Source organism: Pantherophis guttatus, chromosome 2, assembly GCF_059756535.1.
Source record: "Pantherophis guttatus breed Tessera chromosome 2, ASM5975653v1, whole genome shotgun sequence".
Lineage (NCBI taxonomy): Eukaryota > Metazoa > Chordata > Lepidosauria > Squamata > Colubridae > Pantherophis > Pantherophis guttatus.
The window spans coordinates 213332145-213356545 of record NC_142064.1 but is presented as its reverse complement, the minus strand read 5'-3'; the positions used below and the strand labels follow the sequence as shown (position 1 = coordinate 213356545).

Below are 24401 nucleotides of genomic sequence, written 5' to 3'. Positions count from 1 at the left end.
ATCAACACCCAAACGAGCAGAGATTAACACCAATATTAGTCCAATAATCAAGAAGCAGTTCCCAATGAAGGAACTGCCAAACAAGCTAACAATAAAAAGCTCAACCAAAAAACCCCCAAGACCACTCCCACTGACACTGACAGGGCAAGCCATTAGAATATGAATTGAGAACATATCCTATTCCTCACTAGCACTGATGTTACCTAGTTGGGTAATGAAACATCTGCAAGAAAAAAGCAAGCTTGGAATGCCAAGGTCCCCTCATTTCAACCCTGGGCTTCAAGTATTCTCTCTTACTCAAACAAATTTGTGTAGATTGATCCGTGCACTCGTAAAATGGGATGAAGAATAGAATAGAACAGAACAGAACAGAACAGAACAGAACAGAACAGAACAGAATTGGAAGGGATCTTCTAGTCCAAGCGCCTTGCTCAAGCAGGAGAACCTATACCTATAACCTTTCAGACAAGTGACTGTCCAAAAACCTCCAGTGATGAACTTCTGGTGGCAAGCTGTTCCACTGGTTAATTTCCCTCACTGTTAGGAAGTCTCCTTAATTCCAAGTTGTTTCTCTCCTTGATTAGTTTCCATTGTTTCTTGTCCTGCTTTTCGGTGCTTTGGAAAATAAGTTGACCCCCTCCTCCTCTTTGTGGCAACCTCTCAAGTACTGGAATACTGTTATCATGTCTCCCCTAGTCCTTTTTTCTAGATTAGCCAAACCCAAATCCTTCATATGTTTTAGCCTCCAGGCCTTCAATCATCTTACTTGCTGTTCTTTGCATTTTTTCCAAAGCCTCAACATCTTTTTTGTAATAAAATGACCAAAACTAGGTGCACTATTCCTGCTGTGGCCTTACTAAGGCTTTATAAAACAGTACTTATACTTCCCGTTATTTTGTTTCTATAGCTCTGTTTATACAATCAAGGATTGTATTAGAATTTTGGGCTGCTACTGCACACTGATGGCTCATATTTAAGTGATTGTTCTCCAAGGTCCCTCTCATAGTTACTGTTTTTGAGCTAGGTTTCACCTAATCTGTACATGTACCTTTGGTTTTTCCTGCCTAAATATAAAACCTTGTAGACTGTTTAGTGAATCTCAGTTGATTCTCAGCTAGTGTTTCTCGTTCCCTGTTTAAGGAGAATAAAAAAGAACAAAAAGCTCCCCTTTGAATTTTGTTTGAAATGACCGTAAATTCTGCTTGCATCTTCAAAACAAATATAACTCAGTAATATTCAGTTAGCTCCTTTAACCTATTTTTTTTCAACTGTCTGTAGGTTTTAGGGGGAAAATGAAAATTGAGCCTGGAAAAATAAAAATTGAAGCCTTCCCATTCATGATTTAGAGCTTCTTAGGTAAATAATTAGCTTTTTGCTTCTTCCTTGTGTGTTGAATCCTTCTAAATCACCTCTTTTTTTCCTATTAACTGGCTTTTCTCAGTTCAGAAGGCAGCAGTGAGAAACAAATCAAATTCTGTGAGTAGAAATGGAGAATTTCTGAATTACTAGCTATCTCTGATCAATACTCTGATCTCTGATCAATTACTAGTTATCTCTGATCAATAAATAAACTCAACTAGTATGCCATAATTGACCTAATGGCTGAAGAGTCCTGATACCTGTTACAGGAAACGTAATGCGCCATGTAAAGGAATTACCCAAGAAATTAGCTTTTATATGTTGCCGATTACTTTTTAGCATCCTGGAGACTTTTACTTTCTTAACTAACATTAGCTTTTGCTAGAAGTGTTGCAGACTGATATCCCTCAAACAGATTTTTTTTCAGATTGCTGTTATTCATGAAGCAGTATCATAAATGAAATATTGTCATTCTTCCCTTTCAGAAAGAAATGAGATTTCTTTCCATTCTCCTATGATATTTTTCTAGTTTTGCAGGTTGAACTTCGCCTACTAGCAAATATAGATTTCATTGTACTACCTTAAAAATTTCTGGTACTGCATGCATTTGGCACTGGGGGCAAAGTGTGTAATATAAGTTTGTTCCAGGGCAGTGTGTCTTTATGCTAAGCAAAAGAATGGAGATAAGAGCTTTGTCCTATCACAGGAAATAGAAACATCTGAATCTGAGAAAGGAAGTTTATTGTGCACTTATTGATTTATATTAAGTTATAGTAGAGTAAATAGACTTGAAGTGTGAAATGTTTTGCATAAATGTGGACTTAAATGTTGCTGAATGCATTAAAAATGGTGCATGGTAGAAGTAAAGCATGTAATTAAATGCTCAGCACTGAGGAGGGAATAAGACAAGAATCTGAGGTGTTCCTTAGCTGTTTAATATATTTGATGGGTAAATATGTCAAGAGTAATTGTGATGGCATTAGAGTTGTGTAGGTTGAATACATGCATTTTGTAAATTAATATATCAATAACCAAAGTAATTGTGTTATAAATGACGTGCATGATTGCAAGTAATACATGAACTGTGAAAAACTAATGCAAATACATATTTTCCTTAATGAAAGATTCTCTAAATCCAGAAACAGATGGAGAAACTTTATGACATGGAAATTTTGATAGTATGTGATCTATTGCAAGCAATGAAAGTTTGTCAGAAACAAAAATGGCTGTGTATAAAAGCATGTTTCTGCCCAATTTATTATGTGAAAGCAAGGGCGGGGTAAATCAAGAAAAACAAAGTCAGTGGAATGAATGCATCAGAAATGTGATAGTGCAATGTGTATGATGAAACAAAATGAGGTAGAGGTCAAGGATAAACAATTGCTGGATGAATATAGATAGAGTAGAAAGGAGGTTAATCATTATGAAAGAGAGATCTGAAGTGATTTGGTCATATAGAACAGCAGCCCCCAATCTTTTGGGCACCAGGGGCCAGTTCTGTGGAGACAGTTGTTTTCCACGGATGAGAGGGGGCATGGTTTCATGTGCTGCCTGCATCCTGCAGATGGGACTTCACTCGTTTCCCTGGCCCAGTTTCTGGCACCCCATGGACTGGGGGGGGGGGGGTTGGGGACCCTGATATAGAAGAGATATATGAGGATTAAACTGCAAAACAAATAGATGAAGACTGAAAAAGGGAGGAAGGATAATTGGAGAGTTGTGACTGGATGGTATAGATGAAAGCCTCAAGAAGAGAAAAGCAAAAATTTAAAGAATAAAAGGCAGTATATGAAATGCTTTATGGGCATGGTGGAATCAAAGATAGTGCTACTTTATAGATAATTTCACTGATAACAACTTTTTTGTAAATTTCTGCTTTCTGCTCTCTCACGCATCCTTTTCTAAAGTGCTTTCTTCAAAACAAAATCTTCCAGATCCATTTTATATATCCCAGTCAGAGAACTACCCAGGAGACAAAACAATCAAGTTCAGAGAAAACTAAGGACTCCACAGATCCTTCTTTCCTTTTTTTGGAAGTTCACAAAAGCTGATCAGATAACCTCAAGACACTGCAATCGTCATAAATATGAATCAGTTGCCAAGCGTCTGAATTTTGATCACATGACCATGGGGATGCTGCAATAGTCATAAGTGTGAAAACCGGTCATAAGTCACTTTTTTGGTGCCATTGTAACTTGAATTGGTCACTAAACAAATCATTGTAAGTTGAGGACTACCTGTATGGAAAAACATGGTTATTATGTTTCCTAAAGTTGATTTTCTGGAAAGTCTACATATTACATTAAACTTTTCACCTGTTGGCATGATCCGACTTCCAGTCCTTCCTGATCCTGTATTATGTGGTCATTTTATCTTAACCCTTAAAATTCTGTGATATTGAGTTCTAGGATATTTGATCATAGGAAAATGGTTTATTAAAAGGAAAATTCTAAAATTCTTGCTTATTTATATAGAACATAAGATTAGATGCTCTAAATAAATTGTGGCTTTTAAGACCATGCTGTGTTTTGAGTTAGAAGTTATTCCATGCTTGTGAAAAGTTATGTCCCGAAATTAAGTTCATATAACTAAATAAAATTCAAATCTCAACTGTGTGTTTCCTTAATTTCACTCCTGCTTATAGCTAATTTCTTTCCTTTTTTTCCCTTCTTCTTTTCCTCCTTCTCTTCCCCCTTTTTCAGATGATCATTTTTGTGCTAAGATGGCCCATGCCCTATATTTGCTGTTTATTTATTTGCTTTGGATTTTTGCGGAGACTTCCTCTGTATGAGTGGTGGTTATGCTTGACATCAAAGTTTTTTTAAAAAAAAAATCCAGGAAAAAGTTGCCTAATCAGATGATCAGTGAGTTGTTCATGCCTGTTGAGCACCTGTGTTGCTTTAGCTTGCTTTATTTCTGAGAAAGATAATGAAAGGCATTGATTAGGATTGGTGTGAAGCAACATTGTGAAAAAAAATATATTAATGGTTGCAGATGTCATTTTTAAGCCTGCCAGACAGAATTCATTCAGATATTGTAATTATCTACGTTGAAATTTTGGAGGACACATCGCTGAAAAATATAAATTTGAGAATTCTTAAAGGGATATAAATTGAAATTCTAGAAAGATTGTCTCATCAGATGTGAAGAGGCTGTTAAAATAGATTTGGATTGAGCAAGGACTGCTTTAGAGAAAGGAAAGCAGATGATTTAACACTCTTTCCACATCAGGATTATTCCTTTCTTTTTCCTAATATCAGTGGTAAAACAACAACAGTCTATCTGAACTCTGATGCAGCCATTAATAGGGCTCTGAGAGTATGTGCTGGGTAAGAGAAGAAAACACATTCCCTTGCTAGAAATCAGCTGCAGGGAGATGGAAGCCCATCCTCCATCTATGTAAGTGCACAGACTCAACACACATTGATGCTTTTTCCAAGTAGAAGTTATTGGAGATCTTGAATTGACTCAGAGAAATTTGTCTGGAGTGGCCAATAGCCATAATTTTTATAGTGCTAAATCCAGAGCCTGACCAAAACTTTTATATAGTCTCCATGGAGACAAAGAGGCAGATGTTTTCCAGCCCTCTGCTCCTGCAATCCACCTCTGGGTTCTCTTCTTCCTCGCTTCCTATTGACTGGGTGATTCTTTTTAACTGTCTCTCCGTGCTGTGGCCACGCCCACTTTCCCATGATGCACCAGTCTTTTCACTCAGTCGCTGACTGACTGGTGTGCTTTTCTCTTCGTGCTCATTTTTTGGAGAATTTAGCAGTTTGCGTTAGGTTTTTTATTTATTTTTCTTAGTAATTTTTTCTCTGATCGGTGAGAGCCTCTCTTGGTGAGCTGCGGGGCGCGAGATAGGTGCCTGGGGAGCCGGCACGTCCTCCGCCCGGGGGTTTTCGCATTTCTGACAGCAGCTCGGGTTACCGGCCCTTCGGGGCGGTTCCCTCCCTTATTTCTAGCCGCCGGTGTGGAGCGCGGGGGTTTGCGATTGCCGCATCTCCTCCCCCACACCAATTTTCTGCACGTTATTTTTGGGCTCTCTTAGGGCGGCTCCGGAGTGCTCCGCAAGGTTTGCCCTGCGGCCTCTGACGTACTATTCATTTTCTCACCGCTGCCGTGTGTGTGTGCTGCGATCCATTTGTCAGCCTTTCAAAGTTGCCGCTCGGGGCTTCAGGCGCCCAGGCAGAGTCGGAGACTTCGCTCCAGCCCGCAGACTCGTGGAGAGTGTCGGCTGCTGCGGCGGTGAGATTGTGCTGACGCCCGTCCCTCGGGCGGCGTCCAGCGAAGCTTGCCCTTGATCCCTATTTGGACGCGAGTTCCAGGCCGCCTGTGTTGCCGCCATTTCTGAACGGCCCAAGGCAGCCATTTTGTCGCAGTTTTCCTGGCAGCGATTTGGCGGGCGCCATTTTGAACGGCAAACTCGCCCTTTAAAGGCCGTTTTTTTCCTGGGTCACCCTCTCTCTACGCCATATAGTAGTTGGGGTGTACGCCTGCTTGTCAGCCTGCCCAGTTGAGTGGACCAGCTGTCTGTTGTCCCACTAATTTTATTGGAGCCTGGACTGTATTTATTAATTCCCTGTAACATCGTGTCCAGCCTTTGTTTTTTTCCTGGCGGAGGTAGCTTTGGCTGGGCTGCTTCGGCCACCCTCGCAGTTAAAGAGGGCTAAGTGTATATAGTTCAGCTTGTGTTTGGATATATATATATTTAAAAAAAAAAAAAAAGAAGTTAAATATTATAAAAGTTATTTTTTATTACATTTATATATATATATATATATATAAAAAAAAAAAAACCCGTTGGTTATATTTAATCTTATTAGTCATGGCAGATGCCTTTTTTTCCTCTGATGAGGAGCGTGAGCCCAGCCCCCCTAGGGCTCCACCCAAGCACAAGTCCAAATCTCGTAGCGGAGCCGTGTCTGCTCCTGAGGACTCACGCCAGCCTAAATCATCGGCAGCGGCGGATAAGGACGCACAACGACGCCATAGGGCTCTGGAGCGCCAATATGACAAGGCCAGGCAGGCCACTTTGGCCTCTGTTTTTCCGACTGGCCAGAATCCACCACCTTTGGCGCCTGTGTCTGGCGGGGCCCAGGCGCCTGATCCACCACAGCCAGGTACCTCGGGACAGCTGTCAAAAAGAGCTTCAATCTCGTTGCCTGATGTTTCATCGGTGGGCTTGTTCAACCCCGCTCCCCCTCCTGTTTCTCGCCCTGAGGCGACTTTCACACCAACCGCCGCTGGTCTTCGCGGGGCTGATGGACAATTATTGCATCCCCAGATGGACTTGCAGTTCTTGCTGTCTAACGCCTTGTCTTCAATTTTGGCCGCGGGAATCCAGCAACCATCCTTGCCTCTTGTACAGATGGCCCCCCATCAGGTGCCACAACCTCCTATGGCACCGACTCCGAGGCCTTCTCACCTTTTGGCGCCTGATTCTTCGGATGAATCCGATCAGGGGGAGAATGTTGTGGAGGATTTAGAATTTTCAGAGGACGAGGGCCTCGCTCCTGATGTTCCTGCCTTTACGGGGCTGTTCAGGCCTTCATTGTTTAAATCTCTTCTACATAAGGCTCGTCAGGTCACTAACATGTCTGCCTCTGCGCCTGCAACATCTGAGACTGCGTCCGTGTCGAACCCCCACGAAGCCTTGTTCTCCTCTTCCAAGCCGGGCAGGGACTTCATTCCCTGTCCTCAACTTTTTTCTGACGTCCTACAATCTCCTTGGTCTCAACCAGCGTCGTCAACGGGCCCCAATAGCATTGATAAGAAATTATATTGTGCGGCACCAGACTTGGACGCTATGCTGTCTTTGCCCGTAGTGGACACACCCATTGCCAACCTGTGCTCCTCGTCTTTTCTCTCAACAGACGCGCTGGACGGCCTTAAATCGGAGGACAAGAAGTCTGAGCTTTCCTTTCGTAAGGAACATCAAGCCCTGGCGTGGGCTATTAAGACCGCGACCGCTACATCCTTTTTTAACCGGGCAACTCTGCTTTGGTTGCGGCAGCTTCAGGACAGGCTACCACTTGAAGACACACGCCTCCACCAGGACATAAACAAAATTGTGGCGGCCACAGAATATTCGGCCGATGCATCTTTGAATTCTGTGAAGTTTACATCCAGGGCATTGGCCTCGTCTATTACGTCCCGTCGTTTATTTTGGCTTAGGAACTGGAAGGCCGACGCCAAGGCCAAATGGCGTTTGGCAGCGGCACCCTACAAGGCTCCGAATCTGTTCGGCTCCGCCCTAGATCCTGTCCTTATCGAGGATAAGGATAAGAGGAAGATTATGCCAACTTCCTCATATCGCAGACCTGAACGACGCTATACGCCCTACTATCAAAGACAATCCTTTCGGGCGACATCGGGGTCAGGGGGCGCCTATTCGCAACGTTCGCAATTCTTCGGCCCCGACCGTTCCTCTGATCGCCAGCGGTTTCGTGACAGAACCAGGAACCCCGCTGTTTCCAAGCGTCCTTTTCGAGGATCCGGATACCGACAATTCCGCAGGGGGAAATGACTGCGGGACTCAGGATCCCATTGGAGGTCGTCTGCAGCTTTTCCACCATCAATGGGAGCAGTCGACCACGGACTCTTGGATCCTTCACACAGTGTCTTCGGGCCTGTCGATCGAGTTCCTGGGATGTCCTCCTTCTCGCCACATTTGCTGCCCTGCGCCACGTTCTCCCGAACTGGGTCACTTACTACAAGAACAGGTCCTCCACCTACTCAGCATCAAGGCGATAGAGAGGGTCCCGCCAGAACAACATGGCTTGGGATTCTATTCGACACTTTTTCTCGTTCCGAAACATTCCGGAGGCTATCGAGCCATTTTGAACTTGAAACAACTAAACCTGTTCATTTGCTACCGCAGATTCAAGATGCACTCCCTGGGGTCCATCTTGGGGGGGGTTCATCGTGGCGACCTCCTTCAATCGGTCGACCTCAGGGAGGCATATCTGCACGTCCCAGTGTCTCCTTCACACAGGAAGTTTCTGCGCTTTCAAATTGGGGACGATCATTATCAATATTGCGCAATGCCCTTTGGTTTATCCTCCGCCCCAAGAACCTTCACAAAATTAGTGGCTGTAGTGGTGGCGTCACTCCGAAAGATCCCGGTGCGGGTACTCTGTTACCTCGACGACATCCTGGTGTTGTCATCGTCCAGGAGTCAGGCAGCTCGAGACCTTCATCTTGTCGTCATGGCCTTCCAGAATCACGGATTCTCCATAAATTTTCCCAAGAGTCACCTTTACCCGTCCACATCACTGCTGCACTTGGGGGCAGTGATAGATTCTATTCGGGGCCAGGTTTTTCTATCGCCAGACAGGATCTCAAGTCTTCAAGACCTGATACGTCAAGTTCTGTCTCATCGCTCCGTCCCCCTTCTCCAGCTGTCACGACTGCTGGGGAAGATGGTGTCGTGCTTCTCAATTGTTCCATGGGCACGACGTCACGCGAGGCCACTGCAATGGTTTCTGCTCCCTTACCAGCGCTCAGGACGCAGCGATTCCCTTCACAAAGTATACCTTCCACCCCAACTTCGACTGTCGTTTCGGTGGTGGATGGGAGCAGCCGTGAGCAAGGGCTCGCACTTTCTGATTCAACACAGAATGACTCTAACTTCGGATGCCAGCCTTCGCGGCTGGGGAGCCCACCTCCAACATCAGGTGGTGCAGGGTCGTTGGTCCGTTCCAGAAAGAGGCCACAACATCAATCTGTTGGAACTCAGAGCAATCCGCCTGGCCCTCCAACATTTTCAATCTCAGTTGGAGGGTCACCACGTCCTTGTCCTCACGGACAACATTGCAGCCAAGGCCCATGTAAACAAAGAAGGCGGGACTCATTCGAGGTCTCTGATGTTAGAAGCGGAGAGTCTCTTCCGGTGGGCGGAACGCCACCTTCTTTCCTTGAGAGCCGATCACATCTCCGGCGTAGACAACGTGCGGGCAGACTGGCTAAGCAGACAAAGTCTCGATCACTCGGAATGGCAGCTGCATCCGCGGCTCTTTCACGAAGCCATCCTTCTATTCGGCACGCCTATCGTGGACTTGTTCGCCAGTCCGTCGAATGCTCAACTTCCACTGTATGTGACTCGTTACCCTTGCCAGTCGGCGATGGATCACGATGCGCTGCGATGCCGCTGGCCCCAGGGGCTTTTGTACGCCTTTCCCCCAATTCCCTTGATTCCTCAGGTAATTCGGAGGCTCTTGGAGGAAAGGGCCGAATTGATCCTGGTGGCTCCCAACTGGCCTCGTCGACAGTGGTACGCAGATCTTGTGGCCTTATCGTCTCGTCCACCATGGCTGATTCCACGAGACCGCATCGCCCTACGCCAAGGGGTCATCGACCACCCAGAGCCAGAATGGCTCCAATTGGCCGTTTGGCGTTTGAGCGGCTTATATTGCGAAAGGACCGACTGCCCGACTCCGTCATAAGTACGATTCAAGCTTCTCGTAGGCCGTCAACTTCACGGATATACGACTCTTCCTGGAGGGCTTTCTGTCGCTGGTGTGCGGCCAACCTGGTGGACCCTACTTCAGCCCAGATAGAGGACGTGCTGTGTTTTCTGCAATCCGGCTTAGACAAAGGGTTGTCACCATCTACCCTTCGTCGTCAGACGGCTGCATTATCTACGGTTATTCGGTGCCCCCCATACTCGTCTTTGTCTATGCATCCGTTACTTAAGGGATTTCTTCATGGAGCAGTAAATCTATGCCCACCTGTCGTTCATAGGTACCCGACCTGGGACCTTTCCCTTGTTCTTCAGACCTTGATGTACCCTCCTTTTGAACCTTTGGGGTCTATTCCTTTAAAGTTTTTGTCTTTCAAGTTGACCTTTCTTTTGGCGATCACTTCGGCCAGACGGGTGTCTGAGCTTTCCGCCTTATCGATTAGAAAAGATCTCTGTATTTTTCAACCTAGTACAGTAATACTACGTTTGGACCCAGCATTCTTACCTAAAGTGAACTCATATTTTCATCGGGCTCAGGAACTTATCCTTCCGGATTTTTGCCCGTCGCCGAAACATCAACGCGAAAAAGACTGGCATACCCTTGATGTGCGTAGGGCTCTACGTCGTTATATTCGCAGGACCGAATCCATCCGTAAAACTGAGGCTCTTCTGGTGTCGTTTCATCCACCTTCCTTGGGCCACAAGGTCTCTTCATCCACAGTGGGCAGGTGGATAAAGACATGCATAGCTACAGCTTACAAACAACGTTCTCGTCCGGTGCCGCGTCGCATCTTACCTCACTCTACTCGTAGTGCGGCAGCGTCGGCCGCCTGGGCTACGCAGGCTTCAGTTTCAGACATATGCCGGGCCGCTACTTGGTCTTCGGTGACACCCTTCATCAGACATTACCGAATTGATACGTATGCTTCGGCCGAAGCATCTTTTGGGCGACGTGTTCTCCAAAGTGTGCTTGAGGTCCAGGAGGCTGAGTCCAAGTAGTTTTTCCCGCCCTGGGATTTGAACTTTGGTATATCCCAGAGGTGGATTGCAGGAGCAGAGGGCTGGAAAACGAACGTTGTCTTACCTGAACGTTCCTTTTCAGCTCTCTGCGACTGCAATCCACACCCGCCCTGTTGATTTCTGATTTTTTGTGTTTTTTACGGGTTCCAGAGTTTTGAAGTTTATATGGCTTGTTCTGAGATTTTGATTTGCCTACTAGGTGGTCACGCCTTCGTTCAAAGACTGGTGCATCATGGGAAAGTGGGCGTGGCCACAGCACGGAGAGACAGTTAAAAAGAATCACCCAGTCAATAGGAAGCGAGGAAGAAGAGAACCCAGAGGTGGATTGCAGTCGCAGAGAGCTGAAAAGGAACGTTCAGGTAAGACAACGTTCGTTTTAGTTTATACACTTGTAATGTATTTAAATCAGGATTCATTTGGATGAACATAGATGGAAATTGTGCTTTTCAACTATGAAAAACTATGAAAAATAAACCACAGAAAAAATGGATTTTTGTTCATTCAGGTTCATCTAACTTGTTACTACAGGCAAAGTGTAATGCTAACAAAAATATTGGCAAAAGGCCAATACATTATGATGTTCATTTTCTAAGCTTGAAAGTTTGGTTTATTGCTGTCATTAAAACCTTTTCAAACTTAAACTGGTTATGAAGCTCCTTAGATTTAGGGGGAAAGTGTTTCAGAATTTGCTGAGGGATATTAGTTCTAAGTAATTCATTTTTTTTTCTTTCAAATATGTGGAATATAATGTGGAAATAATAAGGCAAGAGGCTGGACATAATACTTACATATTTAAACTTTTTCCCCCCTGATAATAAGAATCAAGAGTATTCCAGTCATCATAAGGTGACAGTCAATCCTCTATTTGATCTTGGTGACAAATAGATGACAGAAGAATCAAGACTGCAAGAATTTGGATGATGTAAGGGGCAATCTGAAGAATACAGAATAAAATGGCTTTATTTTGGACTATCATTATAAATATTATCAGAGATGAATGACTGGGAGATATTAGATAAATCTACTTTCTTCCAAAGCATGATACAGTATATAAGAAAGGAGACCTTCTGTAGTTTTATTTAATTTTTTTCTTTTCTTCATACCCCTATGATTATCTTTGTTTATAAGTTATCTTGCATTTTGTCAAGCAATTCAGCCAAAGCTTTGCATTTTCAGAACGCAGTGTTGATATTCTTGAAAATGCTGTTTGAACTGCATCTCTCCGAGAGCCAGTTTGGTGTTCAGTAGGGGTGGGGAACTATGGTCCCTTTATGACCTGTGGACTTCAACTCCCAGAATTCCTGAGCCAGCCAGCTCAGGAATTCTGGGAATTGAAGTCCACAGGTCATAAAAGGGCCATAGTTTCCCACCCCTGGTGTACAATAATGATTAAGGCATCCAGCTAGGAACTGGTAGACTAGTCCCACCCACCTTAGGCACAAAGCCAGCTGGTGGTCTTGGAGTAGTCACTTTCTGTCAGCCCTAGGAAAGAGAAATGCCAAACCACGTCTGAAAAAACCCTGCAAAGAAAACTGCAGGAACCTGTCTTGGAGAACTGAACATGATTGAATATGGGAAATTGTGTGTGTGTGTGTGTGTGTATCTTATAGGTATCATCTCTTCGTGTATGTTTTTTCTATTTATAACCAACCTACTGAATCTATTATTTGCATTTGTGATTTAACTACGTGACTTTGTCTCTACAATTCTGCCCTAAAAAACTTGCTAACTGGAAACAACTTATCTTCCTGGTTAATATTGACAAAATGTATGAACAGCTCAATCACTGAATCCTTGTTTTTGGTAGTTAAATAAATGGTCTCTTTAGTATTATTTCTGAGCTATTAAAAAAAAATACATTAGAACCCACTTCTGTTTCTCTAGAATCATGCAGGTGGAAAGTAGGTTGAGTGCTTTTTTTTTTTTTTTTACTAGTTCAGGCATTGGCTTTAAAGATAAAATGCTCACAATGGTCACGTTAGTTGAAACAATAAGCACACTACTAATTGTTTGCTTACGTTTTTCTTATGACCTTCAATTTATTTATTGCCAATTTGCTTTAAATAGTTTTCTTCAGTTGTTTTCAGTTGCATGAAATTCCTAATTTCTTTTAATGGAATGATTAATATCTTATCCTACCCTAGATGAGCCATGGGACTGGTTTTAAAGTGGTTCTATTTATTGAATTGCAGATTGTAAGAGACAAGATTGAAAGAAAGTGTGCATTAACAATAACACACCTGGGTTTAATTACTAACAGAGAATCTTGGTGTTGAGTACCATATCATTTTACGAATATACCACCTTTGCATATAGATTCCATCTGGGTGGATGACTAGTTGATAGCCTACTAATAGTTGCTAATTTTCTTTCAGTGAAACGCTTCAGAGAACCAAAGCATGAAAGACGTCCTTGGAGAATTTGGTAAATGTCTACTGTTTTTGCAGGCTGGGAGTAATTAATTATAAAAGATGTAATATGACAATGTTTTATATAAATATTAACTCTTCACTCTATCTTTTATAAAGGAGCAAATCTTGCTAAAATGTAGGAGTAGCCAGTTATACTCTGTAAGTAATAGAAATTTAAGATTATGTTATTGGCAATATAGATTCCAGTTTTTGTTCAGTCGTCTATTTCCAACAATATTTTTTTAATTGTCTTGCTTTTAAAAGGCAATTGAAAGTGTCATTACTTTCCATATTACAGTAATGCTCTTTATTGCTAAACCTAAAGCATATACATTTAATACATAAATAAAATTTCATACTTTTTCCTGGTGGCAATTCTACAACAAGCTTATGAAGCATAAAATCCAAGAGAACTTCCATACAGAGAGTCCTCATTTAACTAGCAGTCATTCAGTGACCATTCAAAATCAGGAGGGCACTAAATGAAGGGATTTGCAACGTATGCCTGAAATTATATGATATATTGAACTGCCCTCAGAGTCACCTGATTGTAATCTGAGCACAATTCTTTTGCATGTATGACTGGTTGCCAAGGGTCCCACTAACATGTGATGCCCATTTGCAGCCTGCCCTGCCAGCTTTCCCAAAAAATCAATGAGAAACCAGAAGGGAAGGTCACAAGTTGCTACCACTGAAAGAACTCCCTCTGGTTTCTGGGGGCTGACTGTAAATCCTGAAATCCAAGCAGGATCTTGGCACAGAATGTTTGCAGCATGGGGCATTTGCAGCCAGCTCCCAGAAACCATAGGGGCTTCTCTTTCTGTGGGGGCTGGCTGCAAATGCTCTATGCCAGGGCTGTCAAACTTCGGGGCCACGGGCCAGATGCATCACATGCTGGCCATGCCCACACCTAGTTTAGTGAAGGAGAAAAAAGTCCCAATACGTCACGTGACGCTGCCGTGATGACGTGAGTTTGACACCCCTGCTCAATCCCAAAATCCTGCTTAGATTTCAGAACAAAATTTTTTTATCCAGCTTCTTTGAGAGCAAAGAAGCTGCCTCCCAAAGGATTATGGTCCTGTGTAGAGCTGAATCCCTTCAGCACACAGCACTTTTATTCCATTCACTTAATGACCTAGGAGATTGCTTAATGACTGCAACCAAGAGGTTTGAACAAAGCAGTCATGTGACAGACATCTCACTTAATGTCTGCTTCACTCAGTAACTGAAGATTCTGGTCTCAATTTTGGATGTAAATTGAGAACTACCTGTATGGTACACTTATTATTTGTCCCATGTTCAGTACATTTGTTAAAAATAGGTTTTAGTCTCTAACCCATTTAAATTGGCCCATGTTCTAGAATAATGAGATGTATATTTTATTCAAATGTTTGATTACTGTCAATTGCTATTGTGCATGCTAGTCCTTTCACACAAGAAATTTGCAAGATTTCAGAAGTGAATACTATTTAAAGAGAAATTTGTCTTGATTCCAAAAAGCCATTAAATGCTTCGCAGTCTTTAAAATATCAGTATTTTGCTCTCTCATAGCTAAATGTGAAACTCCATAACTCTTCTTGCCCCTTATTCTAGAATAAAACTATAATATCAGCCATGTTTGTGGATGAGGGGAGGTTCAAGATATATAAATTATAACTATATAAATTAAAACATGCAGTCAATTATTCAATTTGATGTCTAAAAACTTAATTTTTGTAGGTTTTTGGATACTTCCAAACAAGCCATAGGGATGATGTTCATCCATTTTGCCAATGTATATTTATCAGACCTTACTGAAGAGGATCCCTGTTCACTGTAAGTGGAGAAAAATCTTACTGAAGTTCAGCTAACAAGAATGCCAAGATATGCACCAAGTTTATTTTTCAAAATTAGCATATTGTTACCATAGAAGTACTGGCTAGACCTGATATGGAACCAAAAATATCTCCTCTTGAGTGCTGAAGACAATAATCAATGATACTATATCACTTGAATTCTTTAATCTGCCTTCTCTTCTTTTTTCTTCCTAATATTTTACTTTTGTAGTCATGGTGGAAAATTGATTGGTGCCCTCTGGAAAGACTTTTAGGACTTTTTTCCCTGTTCGCCGGCTGTTATACATTTTTCTTTGTTACTCCAGAGCCAACTTTTCCTTTATCTCTCTAGATGATGTTTTGGGCTGTGAGAGCACTGCCCTATTGAATTTAAGAGTCTCCAGGCTCTGCAATATAGCAAGTAGCTGATACTTGTCATGATAGTCGGCATTTTTTAGCTAACCTTAGCTAATTTTATTAAAACTAAAGCTGAACAAGGTTATACTGATTGGTTCTTTGATGACGACCCATAAAAACACCCAAGACTTGTAGATTAGATTGGAATTTTTTTAAAAAAAAAACAATCTAAAATCTGTTTCCTTATTTTTGCTAAGATAAAATCACCCAGAGTGCTTTTACCATTTATATTTAGCCTGACCTTCACATCAAGTTGATAAATATGCACAGAATATCTACAGAAAACCATTTTCTGCTATTGCTTTGATGCTGTAATTGATGAATAAATTAAAATTAAAACAGTATACTACATTCCATTGTCAAGTGGCATAAACAGTACCACAAAAACTGACTAACATGCAGTCAACTGTGAAACAATTGTCCACTTTTGTATTAGCTAAAGCAACAGTGACCTCTGCTGGTTTTTATATGTAATAATTGCTCAAATTATTCTAGCTACTCAGTCTGGTTTATAGACTTTCATATCCTAATAATGGGTTTTTTAAAAAAGAAAAATAAAACATTGTATTTTTCTTTTATGCTATATTTTATGTACTCAAGCATTTGCAAATTAATTAAACAGCAATTTTGGTTGTTGCATTTTTAAACTGCTGTTTCTTGAAAGAGCTCAGTGTGGTGCAGAATTTCCTCTCCAATTTTTACTCATGCAGTTGCTGCACGTGGTAGGTTATCTAATCAGCTTTGTGGCTGAGCAGGGTTTTGAATCTAGGTTGTCCTGACCCTACTGCAACATGCTAATGAGTATGTCATACTTTCCTCTCTGTGTGTCCATGCTATGCTAAAAACTGTGTTTAAAAATAGTATTGCTTCTGATTTAAATGAGGCAGAGAATAATATCTGTTTGTGTATTAGAAGTTACAGTTTTTATATTTAAAAAAATGCTTAGATTGACTTCCTTTTTCAATTAGGCCATTTCTATCTCCCTGTTTGCTTTCTCACTTTTATAATTTTATGAAGTATATATTAAAAATCCTTAGTAGTTGATCCTGCTATCAGAGCTGTATGAATGACCTAAAAGAATAATATGCTGTAGGTTATCTTCGAATTCTATACTAAAATTGAGGTTCTTTGCCTGTACACATAGAAGTGCCATTATTATTATTGACATGTTTTTATTGCTCAGACTGGAAAATGGGAGTGTATTTTCAGAAGCTAAAAATAGATGTTGATAGATGATTTCAATCATCAAAGCTACACAATTTTTAAAAAATCAATCTTTAAATTTGTGTGTGTTTTTCTCGTCCCTTCAGATATCTTATCAATTTTTTGCTAGATGCCACTTTAGGAATGCTGGTAATTTATGCTGGTGTCCGAGCAGTAAGCAGTATTGTTGAACGACAGCAATGGGAATCTCTTCGTTTTGGTGAATATGGTAAAAAAAATTATTGCTTTTTGAAATAATTATTTAGGTGGCATTTAGGTTTCAAATATAGGGATTGGCAAATTTATCTGTAATTGGTATTTTGTGCTAAAGGTGTTTGAGCACTATAAATAGCCAAATCTTAAAATATATGAAATTTCAGACATTCTGTTTAATAATTCTTTATGCTTTGTTCAAGTCTGATGAGCCAGTGCAAATATATTTGTTTTAATTTCTAGTTTTTAAATTTGAAGACTTTATTAGATACTTCTTTCTTTTTCTTCTCCATTCTCTGATAACTACTGATAGCAAGGATAATAATATCATCACTATATGTGGTATAAGAAAGAGCAAGTTTCAAGGTGATATGGACCTCCATTTTTACAGCATAAAATATTTTAATGTCTAACCATAAAACTAAATTGAATTCTTTATTAACCATCTCCAAAATACCCTTGCAAGTCACTAAGGGCTAATGTAATATGCGTGTTTCCCAGCCAAGCTTCTAATCTTGAGTTTATGCATATTTGTGCTCTACTTATTGTGTAAAGGTAAGTACTTATTTGTTATAAAACTAAATCAGAATAAATGAGATGGACTCTTTAGCATGCATGGTTTAAGTGCAGGTAATCTTTGTTTGGGACTGGAAACTCCATCACTAAGCGAAGTGGTCACTAAGTAAAAAACCATATAACCATGATTATACTTTATGGATTGAAACTGAGAATACTAATCAGTTCACACTAATGGCTTTTGTTTGCCTCCTAACTACTCCCCTGCCCTTTGTAATGCCCATCCTGGCATTGGAATTATTAGCAAGAAGGGAATTAAAGTTTGTGCTTACATTCATTGAAGAGGAAGGGATTATAATAGAGCAAGTAGGCACACAATGGGGCATACATATCAAAAGCAATGCGTTGGCAATTGCAAGAATGGTATGCTAATAGCCCAGTATATTACCCATTGTTTGCCTGCTTACTCCCTTTAATCCCTTTCTCTCCGATCTCTCTGCTCTGCAAGGAGAGGAAAAGAAAAATAATAGTTCAGACACAAGACATTGTGTACTGACTAGGGGAACTGCAACTGTCATGAATGTGGACATTGGTTGTATTTTTTCAGCACTGTCATAACTTCAAACAGATGTGAATGAGACAGTTGGTAAGCAACCTGTCTAGGTCTGCTATTTATATCTATGGGAAAGGAATACATATAAAAAGTATGACTAATTTAATAGTCTCCAGTGAGAGAATTAGTGGAAGATAGAAAGATATGAGATTGTTTATGTGGGATTGATTTTTATATGATAGTGCCAATTTTAGGGGGAAATGGGCACGAAAGAAAAAGGAAAGAAGTGAAAGAAGCTAAAGTGAAACAGTTGCAGGAAGAGAAATTACAAGTCCTATATGAACAGTACTAACCAGATAAGGTCTCAAGAGAACAAATAGAAAGTAGGTTTAAGGAAGGAAAATGTGGAAGTTGCTTTGAATATAGTGAAAAGTATTATGTTACAGAGTGGCACATTTTCCTTCCTTATACCTATTTTCTATTTGTTCTCTTAAGATCTTGTCTGGTTAGTACTGTTCATATAGGACTTGTAATTTCTTTTCCTGCAACTGTTTCACTTTAGCTTCTTTCCTTTTTCTTCCATGCTCATTTCCCCCTAAAATTGACACTATCATATAAAAATCTAACCCACATAATGGGATAATATGAAAAAGGATGCTTTTGGAAAGATGAAATGGAAGAAGCTATGGATAGGGAAAGAACATTCAAGAAAATGGTGCTGCAGAGTAAAATATTGCATAATATAGAGAAAAAGGTATTTACAAAGAATGCAACTAAAGTGCATTAAAGTGATTAAAAGAGGCAAAGAAATTGCAGTGACTTTTATGGAAATTATTTTGGAAATGGTTGAAAAAAGTTAAACATGGAAGTTTACCAGAATGAATGGAATCAAAAATAAAAGTGATTAAATTATTCAAGATAATGCTGAAAGGAATGATTGCAGAAAGAAGTATTTTATAGATTTGTAAGGGACTAATAGTAATATATCAAGAATGGAATTGAAACAAATAGTATAAATTATAGGATCCAAGAAGAAGAAATAAATCAGTAACAATGTTAAAAAAACTTAACAGTGCAAATGTAGATGGCACCACTGCAGAAATGTTAAACGCTGGATGTGGTTTGAATATGGAACAGCTTTGCAGCTTGTTTAATATGTGTATGAAGTTTGCATCTATCTATACCAGAATGTGTCTAACAATAATAATTGCAAAAACTATTGGGAATTCATTTGTGTCAGTGGGAAACTATCTGATCAACATCAGATCTGATCAAACATACAAAAGGTTGCAGCAAAATAAGAGAAATGCAATATATCTATTCTGGACAAAGGGTATAGAGACTAAGTTTTTGTTTAATTATTGAGAAATGTATGTATGGGGAAAAGAAAATTGGTTGTATGGTGATTGATCCAGAGAAAGTAAGTTGTTTTGAAGTATGTATGACAATAAATGAATATTGAGCAATGGACAAACAGTGAGAAGGCAGTAAGACATGGATACACAAAGTTCCCTTGCTTTTTCATATTTATGAATAGCAACAGCACTAGCACTTAGACTTATATACCGCTTCACAGTTCTTTACAGCCCTTTCTAAGTTGTTTACAGCATCAACATATTGCCTTCAACAATCTGGATCCTCATTTTACCAACCTCGGAAGGATGGAAGGTTGAGTCAACCTTAAGCTGGTCAGGATCAAACTGCTAGAAGTTGGCAGAATTAGTCTGCAATACTGCATTCTAATCACTGCACCACCACAGCTCAGAATAGATGTATAAGGAATGCCTATGTTGGTGTTAGAGGTTTGTTGATGGGTGATGTGAGGGTGTGCATACTATTGTGTATTAGGGATGTGTTATTGGCTGAAAATCCAAATAACTTGCAGTAAATGTTGACAAATTGTATGATTAAAAAGCATGAATCTGAACATTTATGTATTAAATACATAAATTTGCAGGTGGTAGTGTTTGACAGGAAAAATGGAATGAATGATTGTCATTTATATATAAATGATAAACTAGAATAAGTATATGACTTTGTATAATATATGACTGTGTATCTTGGCAGCATATTAATTAAAATGGAAAAGTGGAAAAAAATTAAGATGTGCAAATTTTGGTAAAAAAAAAGTAATGAATAGCATGTGGTTGTTGCACAGAATAAATAAAAATAAGCAAAGTTTTATTACATGGAAGTGAGAATGGATTATGTCATTTAAGATAAAAATTAGAAAAAAATCAGTGAAGTGAATGAAAGTGGAACAGATTATTTAAAAAGGGCTGAGGAGGAGGAAGACAGGGTCAGTAATAAATGGATACTGAAGTGATGCATTCAATACAAAAGTAAAGAACCAGCACAGAAGAAATTTGTAACGGTTTGGTTAGAAAAAAAAAAGAGGATCAAATTGCAAAACTATTAGCCCTTCAGGGTAGACAAATCAAGAAATAGGCACTGCAGGAACAATTCCAGGAACACTCTTTATTGTAGCCAGATGGAATAACAGAATCTCAAAAGTTTTCCCCAGGCCCAACTTATACTTAAAAAAATCAGGATGGGCGTATGTCTTCCCTATTTCTCAGGACTTGCAATCTTTTCTGCAGGTCCTCCTTTAACAGCCCACTCCTTTCTTCCCCTATCTTCAAGTCCTTTCAAAAATAGAGATACGAAGTAAGAATGACTGTGTTGAACCATGGGGAAAACTCTAGCTGGATGGAAATGAATGAGATCCACAAAGAAAGGGAGGTGAGAAATTTAAAGAATAAAGAGCAACATATGAAGTGATGTTTGATGTATGTGGTGGCAGCATGGATGGTTTGCAAGAATAAGAAGATAATGAAGTGCTTTGAACTGAGTGGATATACAGTTGATCTAGCTCTGTTTCCTTTTCTTGTCTCGGATCTTTATGGCTTACCATTTTGTTTCTGTGCTTTGCACAACATAACAAACATAACATTGCAAAAGGCAATAACATAATGCGTGTGCACGCACACACACAAACACACAAACATTTTGTCAGAGCTTTAAAGTATCACAGAGATTTTGGAGAGAGTTGAGAATTCTAATTTAAAATTATAGCTGGCATTCAGTGGTGCAGGGTTGGCTGAGATGTGACAATTGATTTTAAGTATGCTTAATGGAATGTCTGACTTCATTTTTTAAAAAAATCCATGAAATGTAACAGCCTTCTTTGGAAAGCATCCTCACTTTTTAAAATGGTTTGCCAGAAACCAACAGTAAAATTGTCCAGAACAGGCATTTTCATTTTTCAATTCTATTCCTAAAAAACATTTTCAAATAATTATGACATATTTAGAAGACTTCTGTTCAGGAGAATATTCCAATTAGTTATACATGACAATTAGTTATGATAACTATATATTACCTCTAGTGTCATAGAGAATATGTCTTTCATTTGCTGAGGAATGTAAGAAAGGGAAACTTAATGTGCTACTAGTCTTACCATGGCATCTGCCTGATGAATGTGAAAATAGGATGCCAGAATGATTCTTAAGTTCCTGTAATGTTAATTGCAATTTTCTGTTTTCTTGAACATATTCCAGCTATAATATAGAAATATAGCTATTGAGTATATTCATTGTTTGGATTTTCCATACAGATATAAAACATTGAAGAGTAGGGAAGATCATTAGGAATTCTATGGGGATTTGGCTTTAAATGACCTAAATGTTGTATCTACTTCTGTGTGTTCAGAACAATCCTATTCTGAAAATTCGAGTGTAGGGAATCTAATTAAATTCAACAAAACAGTCATGACTCCAGAAAACAGTATGGTTTCCTGTGCAGGAAAAGGGATACTGCCAGTAACTGAACCCCATTTATTTTAAAGTAGAAGGGAACTTCATGTTTTTTTAAAAAATTGACCAATCCCTAAGATTTTTTTAAAAAAGCAAACTAAAAATAATTTTATGCAGTCTATCAAGATAGCTTTTTTCTCAAAATGACAAGCTTTAAACAATAATAATATTCAGGCAACTTCATTTTACTTTTGCCAAGAGGGGAACCTTATTAGTCTTCTACAGCCAAAAAAATGATGAAAAAAGTATAGTGCAGCATTTTAGAAATTAACAAATTTATTTTTCCAAGAATAATAGAGCACATTTAGCAGTAGTGAAGTTAAAAGGTCAAAATGTAGTTGAAATTCTATTTAAAACCAAAACACTTCGTTTTCTTGCTTTTTTTTCAGCCTTCCTATCTAACATTTAATGTTACTAGTTGTCCTGAGTGATGCTTGTATATTAGAAAAGCAATATATAAAATGTTATATCAAGTAACACCCTTATTTTATTTACATATATTAAACACTGGAATGCAGTAGCCTTATAATTTGATAACATTTGTTTTTACAAACACAGAATACATTTTATTTTAAGAGGCAATGTTCAATTTGATAATTCAAAAATAGTAGCACAAGTAGCACCTGCTTTCTAGTATTGTTTTGTATTATATTTCCTTGGCTTGAATTGGGTGTGGGGTGTTATCTGTGAGCCTCACTCCTGACACCCTGGCTACCTTCAGGGTGTGGCAATTGTGGAGGACACATAGGACAATAGCAATGTGCTGTCCCTCTCCTTATTTTTTCTTTTCTGAGAAGATAGGGATCCTTGTAAGGTTATAAAATGGAAGGTTAGGTTGAGAGAGCACAGAGAGGGATTGGTATCTGACTGAATGCTTCTTTGCAAGACAAATACGGAAACAATCTGAGCATATCAAATATAAATAAGTCTGGGTCTGAAATATTGGTTTTCCTAAATGCCAGTTACATGATTATCTGATACAGTGATGGAAAATGATAGCATTGTGTAGGTCAAGAGGAGAGCCTGAAATAAGTTAGTGGTCAGTGAATAGAATATTTTATTTTGTATGTATGAATAATAAAACCAGCATTTGCTTGTCTCAACATTAACATAATGAAACATCTTTAACCTTCCTTGACTTTTCAGATTGTTTGTCATCCGTGAGCTCATCTGTTTTCCTGGATATAGTACTTGTTCCCTAGTGATTCAGTGTTTGTTGTTATTTCTGGACAATAACTCATTTCTCAGACTGAAAGCCCATTTGCATATAAGTTTCATTTGCCAGTCTCTCAAGAAGAGAGTTGACAACATAACATATGCAAGATATTATAGCCTATTAAGTTGCACTTGAGCAGGCTGTGTCAGGTGTTTGGGCTTCTGGAGAAATGCTGCTCTTTTAATTGTGTAGAAGATTATTCCAAATCAGAGCAACACTACCTGAGTTGAAAATGCATGCTAGTGACATATAACCAATTCTATTTTGGCTCACTGTAAATGCAATTCTATAGAGGTTAGGCAGCTCAAGAACAAGTTAAAGCGTTTACATTTTCTAACCCTACCCAGATTTTACCTTCTCTTTAACAGCTTAACCATACAGTAACATAGCATTTCATTTTATTGCAGTTAACTGTTAGTTAATTTGAATTTGAAATAGATTCACCAACATTGGTTAGGATCAGTAATGGTTTCACAACTCTGGAAGATGGCTGCACACACTCCTCTAAGTCTCTCCCAAACTGACAATGATGCTTAAAAGAGTGGGAGAGTATCATTTCTGTTCTCAATAACCACATATATCTTTAAAGTAAAAAGCAGTTTTGTAATCTGGTTTCTTAAGGTGTTAGTAGCCAATTTAGTTGCCTTGTGCAGAAAATGTATCTTATAAACAGTCAACCGACTATAAAACTGGGCAGATTGAACATCAATTCCTGTGCATTAGTTGAAATGTCTCATTTTGCATTTTATTTGGTTTTCGATCTTAGAAAATGATTTGCAAGCCTTTCCTTCTATCCCTAATTTCAAAATATACCGTATTTTCCGGCATATAAGAGGACCCCTGACTTTTCCTGTTAAAATATAGGGTTTGGGCTATACTCGCCGTATAAGACTACCCCTCTTCCAACGCACACCAAATAAAAATTAAAAAACATCAACTGGCTCACCCACAATGTAAAAGCAGCTGTGCTAGACCCAAAATGGCCCCTGCAACAAGCAGGAACCTCACACAGCCACAAAAAGCCCAAAAAAACAACTTTCACACTTTACACACACTTTACACACACTTTACACACACACAACACAACACAACTGGCCCACCCACAATGTAAAAGCAGCTGGGCAGGAACCTCACACAGCCACAAAAAACCCAAAAAAACAACTTTCACACTTTACACACACAAAATTCCACATACAGCTTTGTGAGATTTTGTGTGTTTGTGTAGTTAGAGTGAAACACTACAGAAACACACTAAATCTCAGAAAGCTGCACAAATATTATTTTATTTTATTTTTATTTTTATATGAAAACTAAATTTAAAACTTCCTAAACTTTAAATGGCTAGGTCTAAAAAAGAACAACTAAAAAAAAACCCAATTAACTATTTTTTTTAAAGCTCCCAA

At 39.5% G+C, this 24401-nt stretch overlaps 1 protein-coding gene across 1 annotated transcript in view; it reads left to right on the top strand.

Annotated features, from left to right (window-relative positions):
* Nucleotides 1–24401, top strand: part of STIMATE (STIM activating enhancer) — a 46838-nt gene that overhangs the window by 6208 nt on the left and 16229 nt on the right. The window contains exons 2-4 of the mRNA XM_034438914.2: nucleotides 13216–13264; nucleotides 14971–15066; nucleotides 16793–16914. Coding sequence (XP_034294805.1) covers nucleotides 13216–13264; nucleotides 14971–15066; nucleotides 16793–16914 — 267 coding nt within the window. The remainder of the gene's footprint in view (nucleotides 1–13215; nucleotides 13265–14970; nucleotides 15067–16792; nucleotides 16915–24401) is intronic.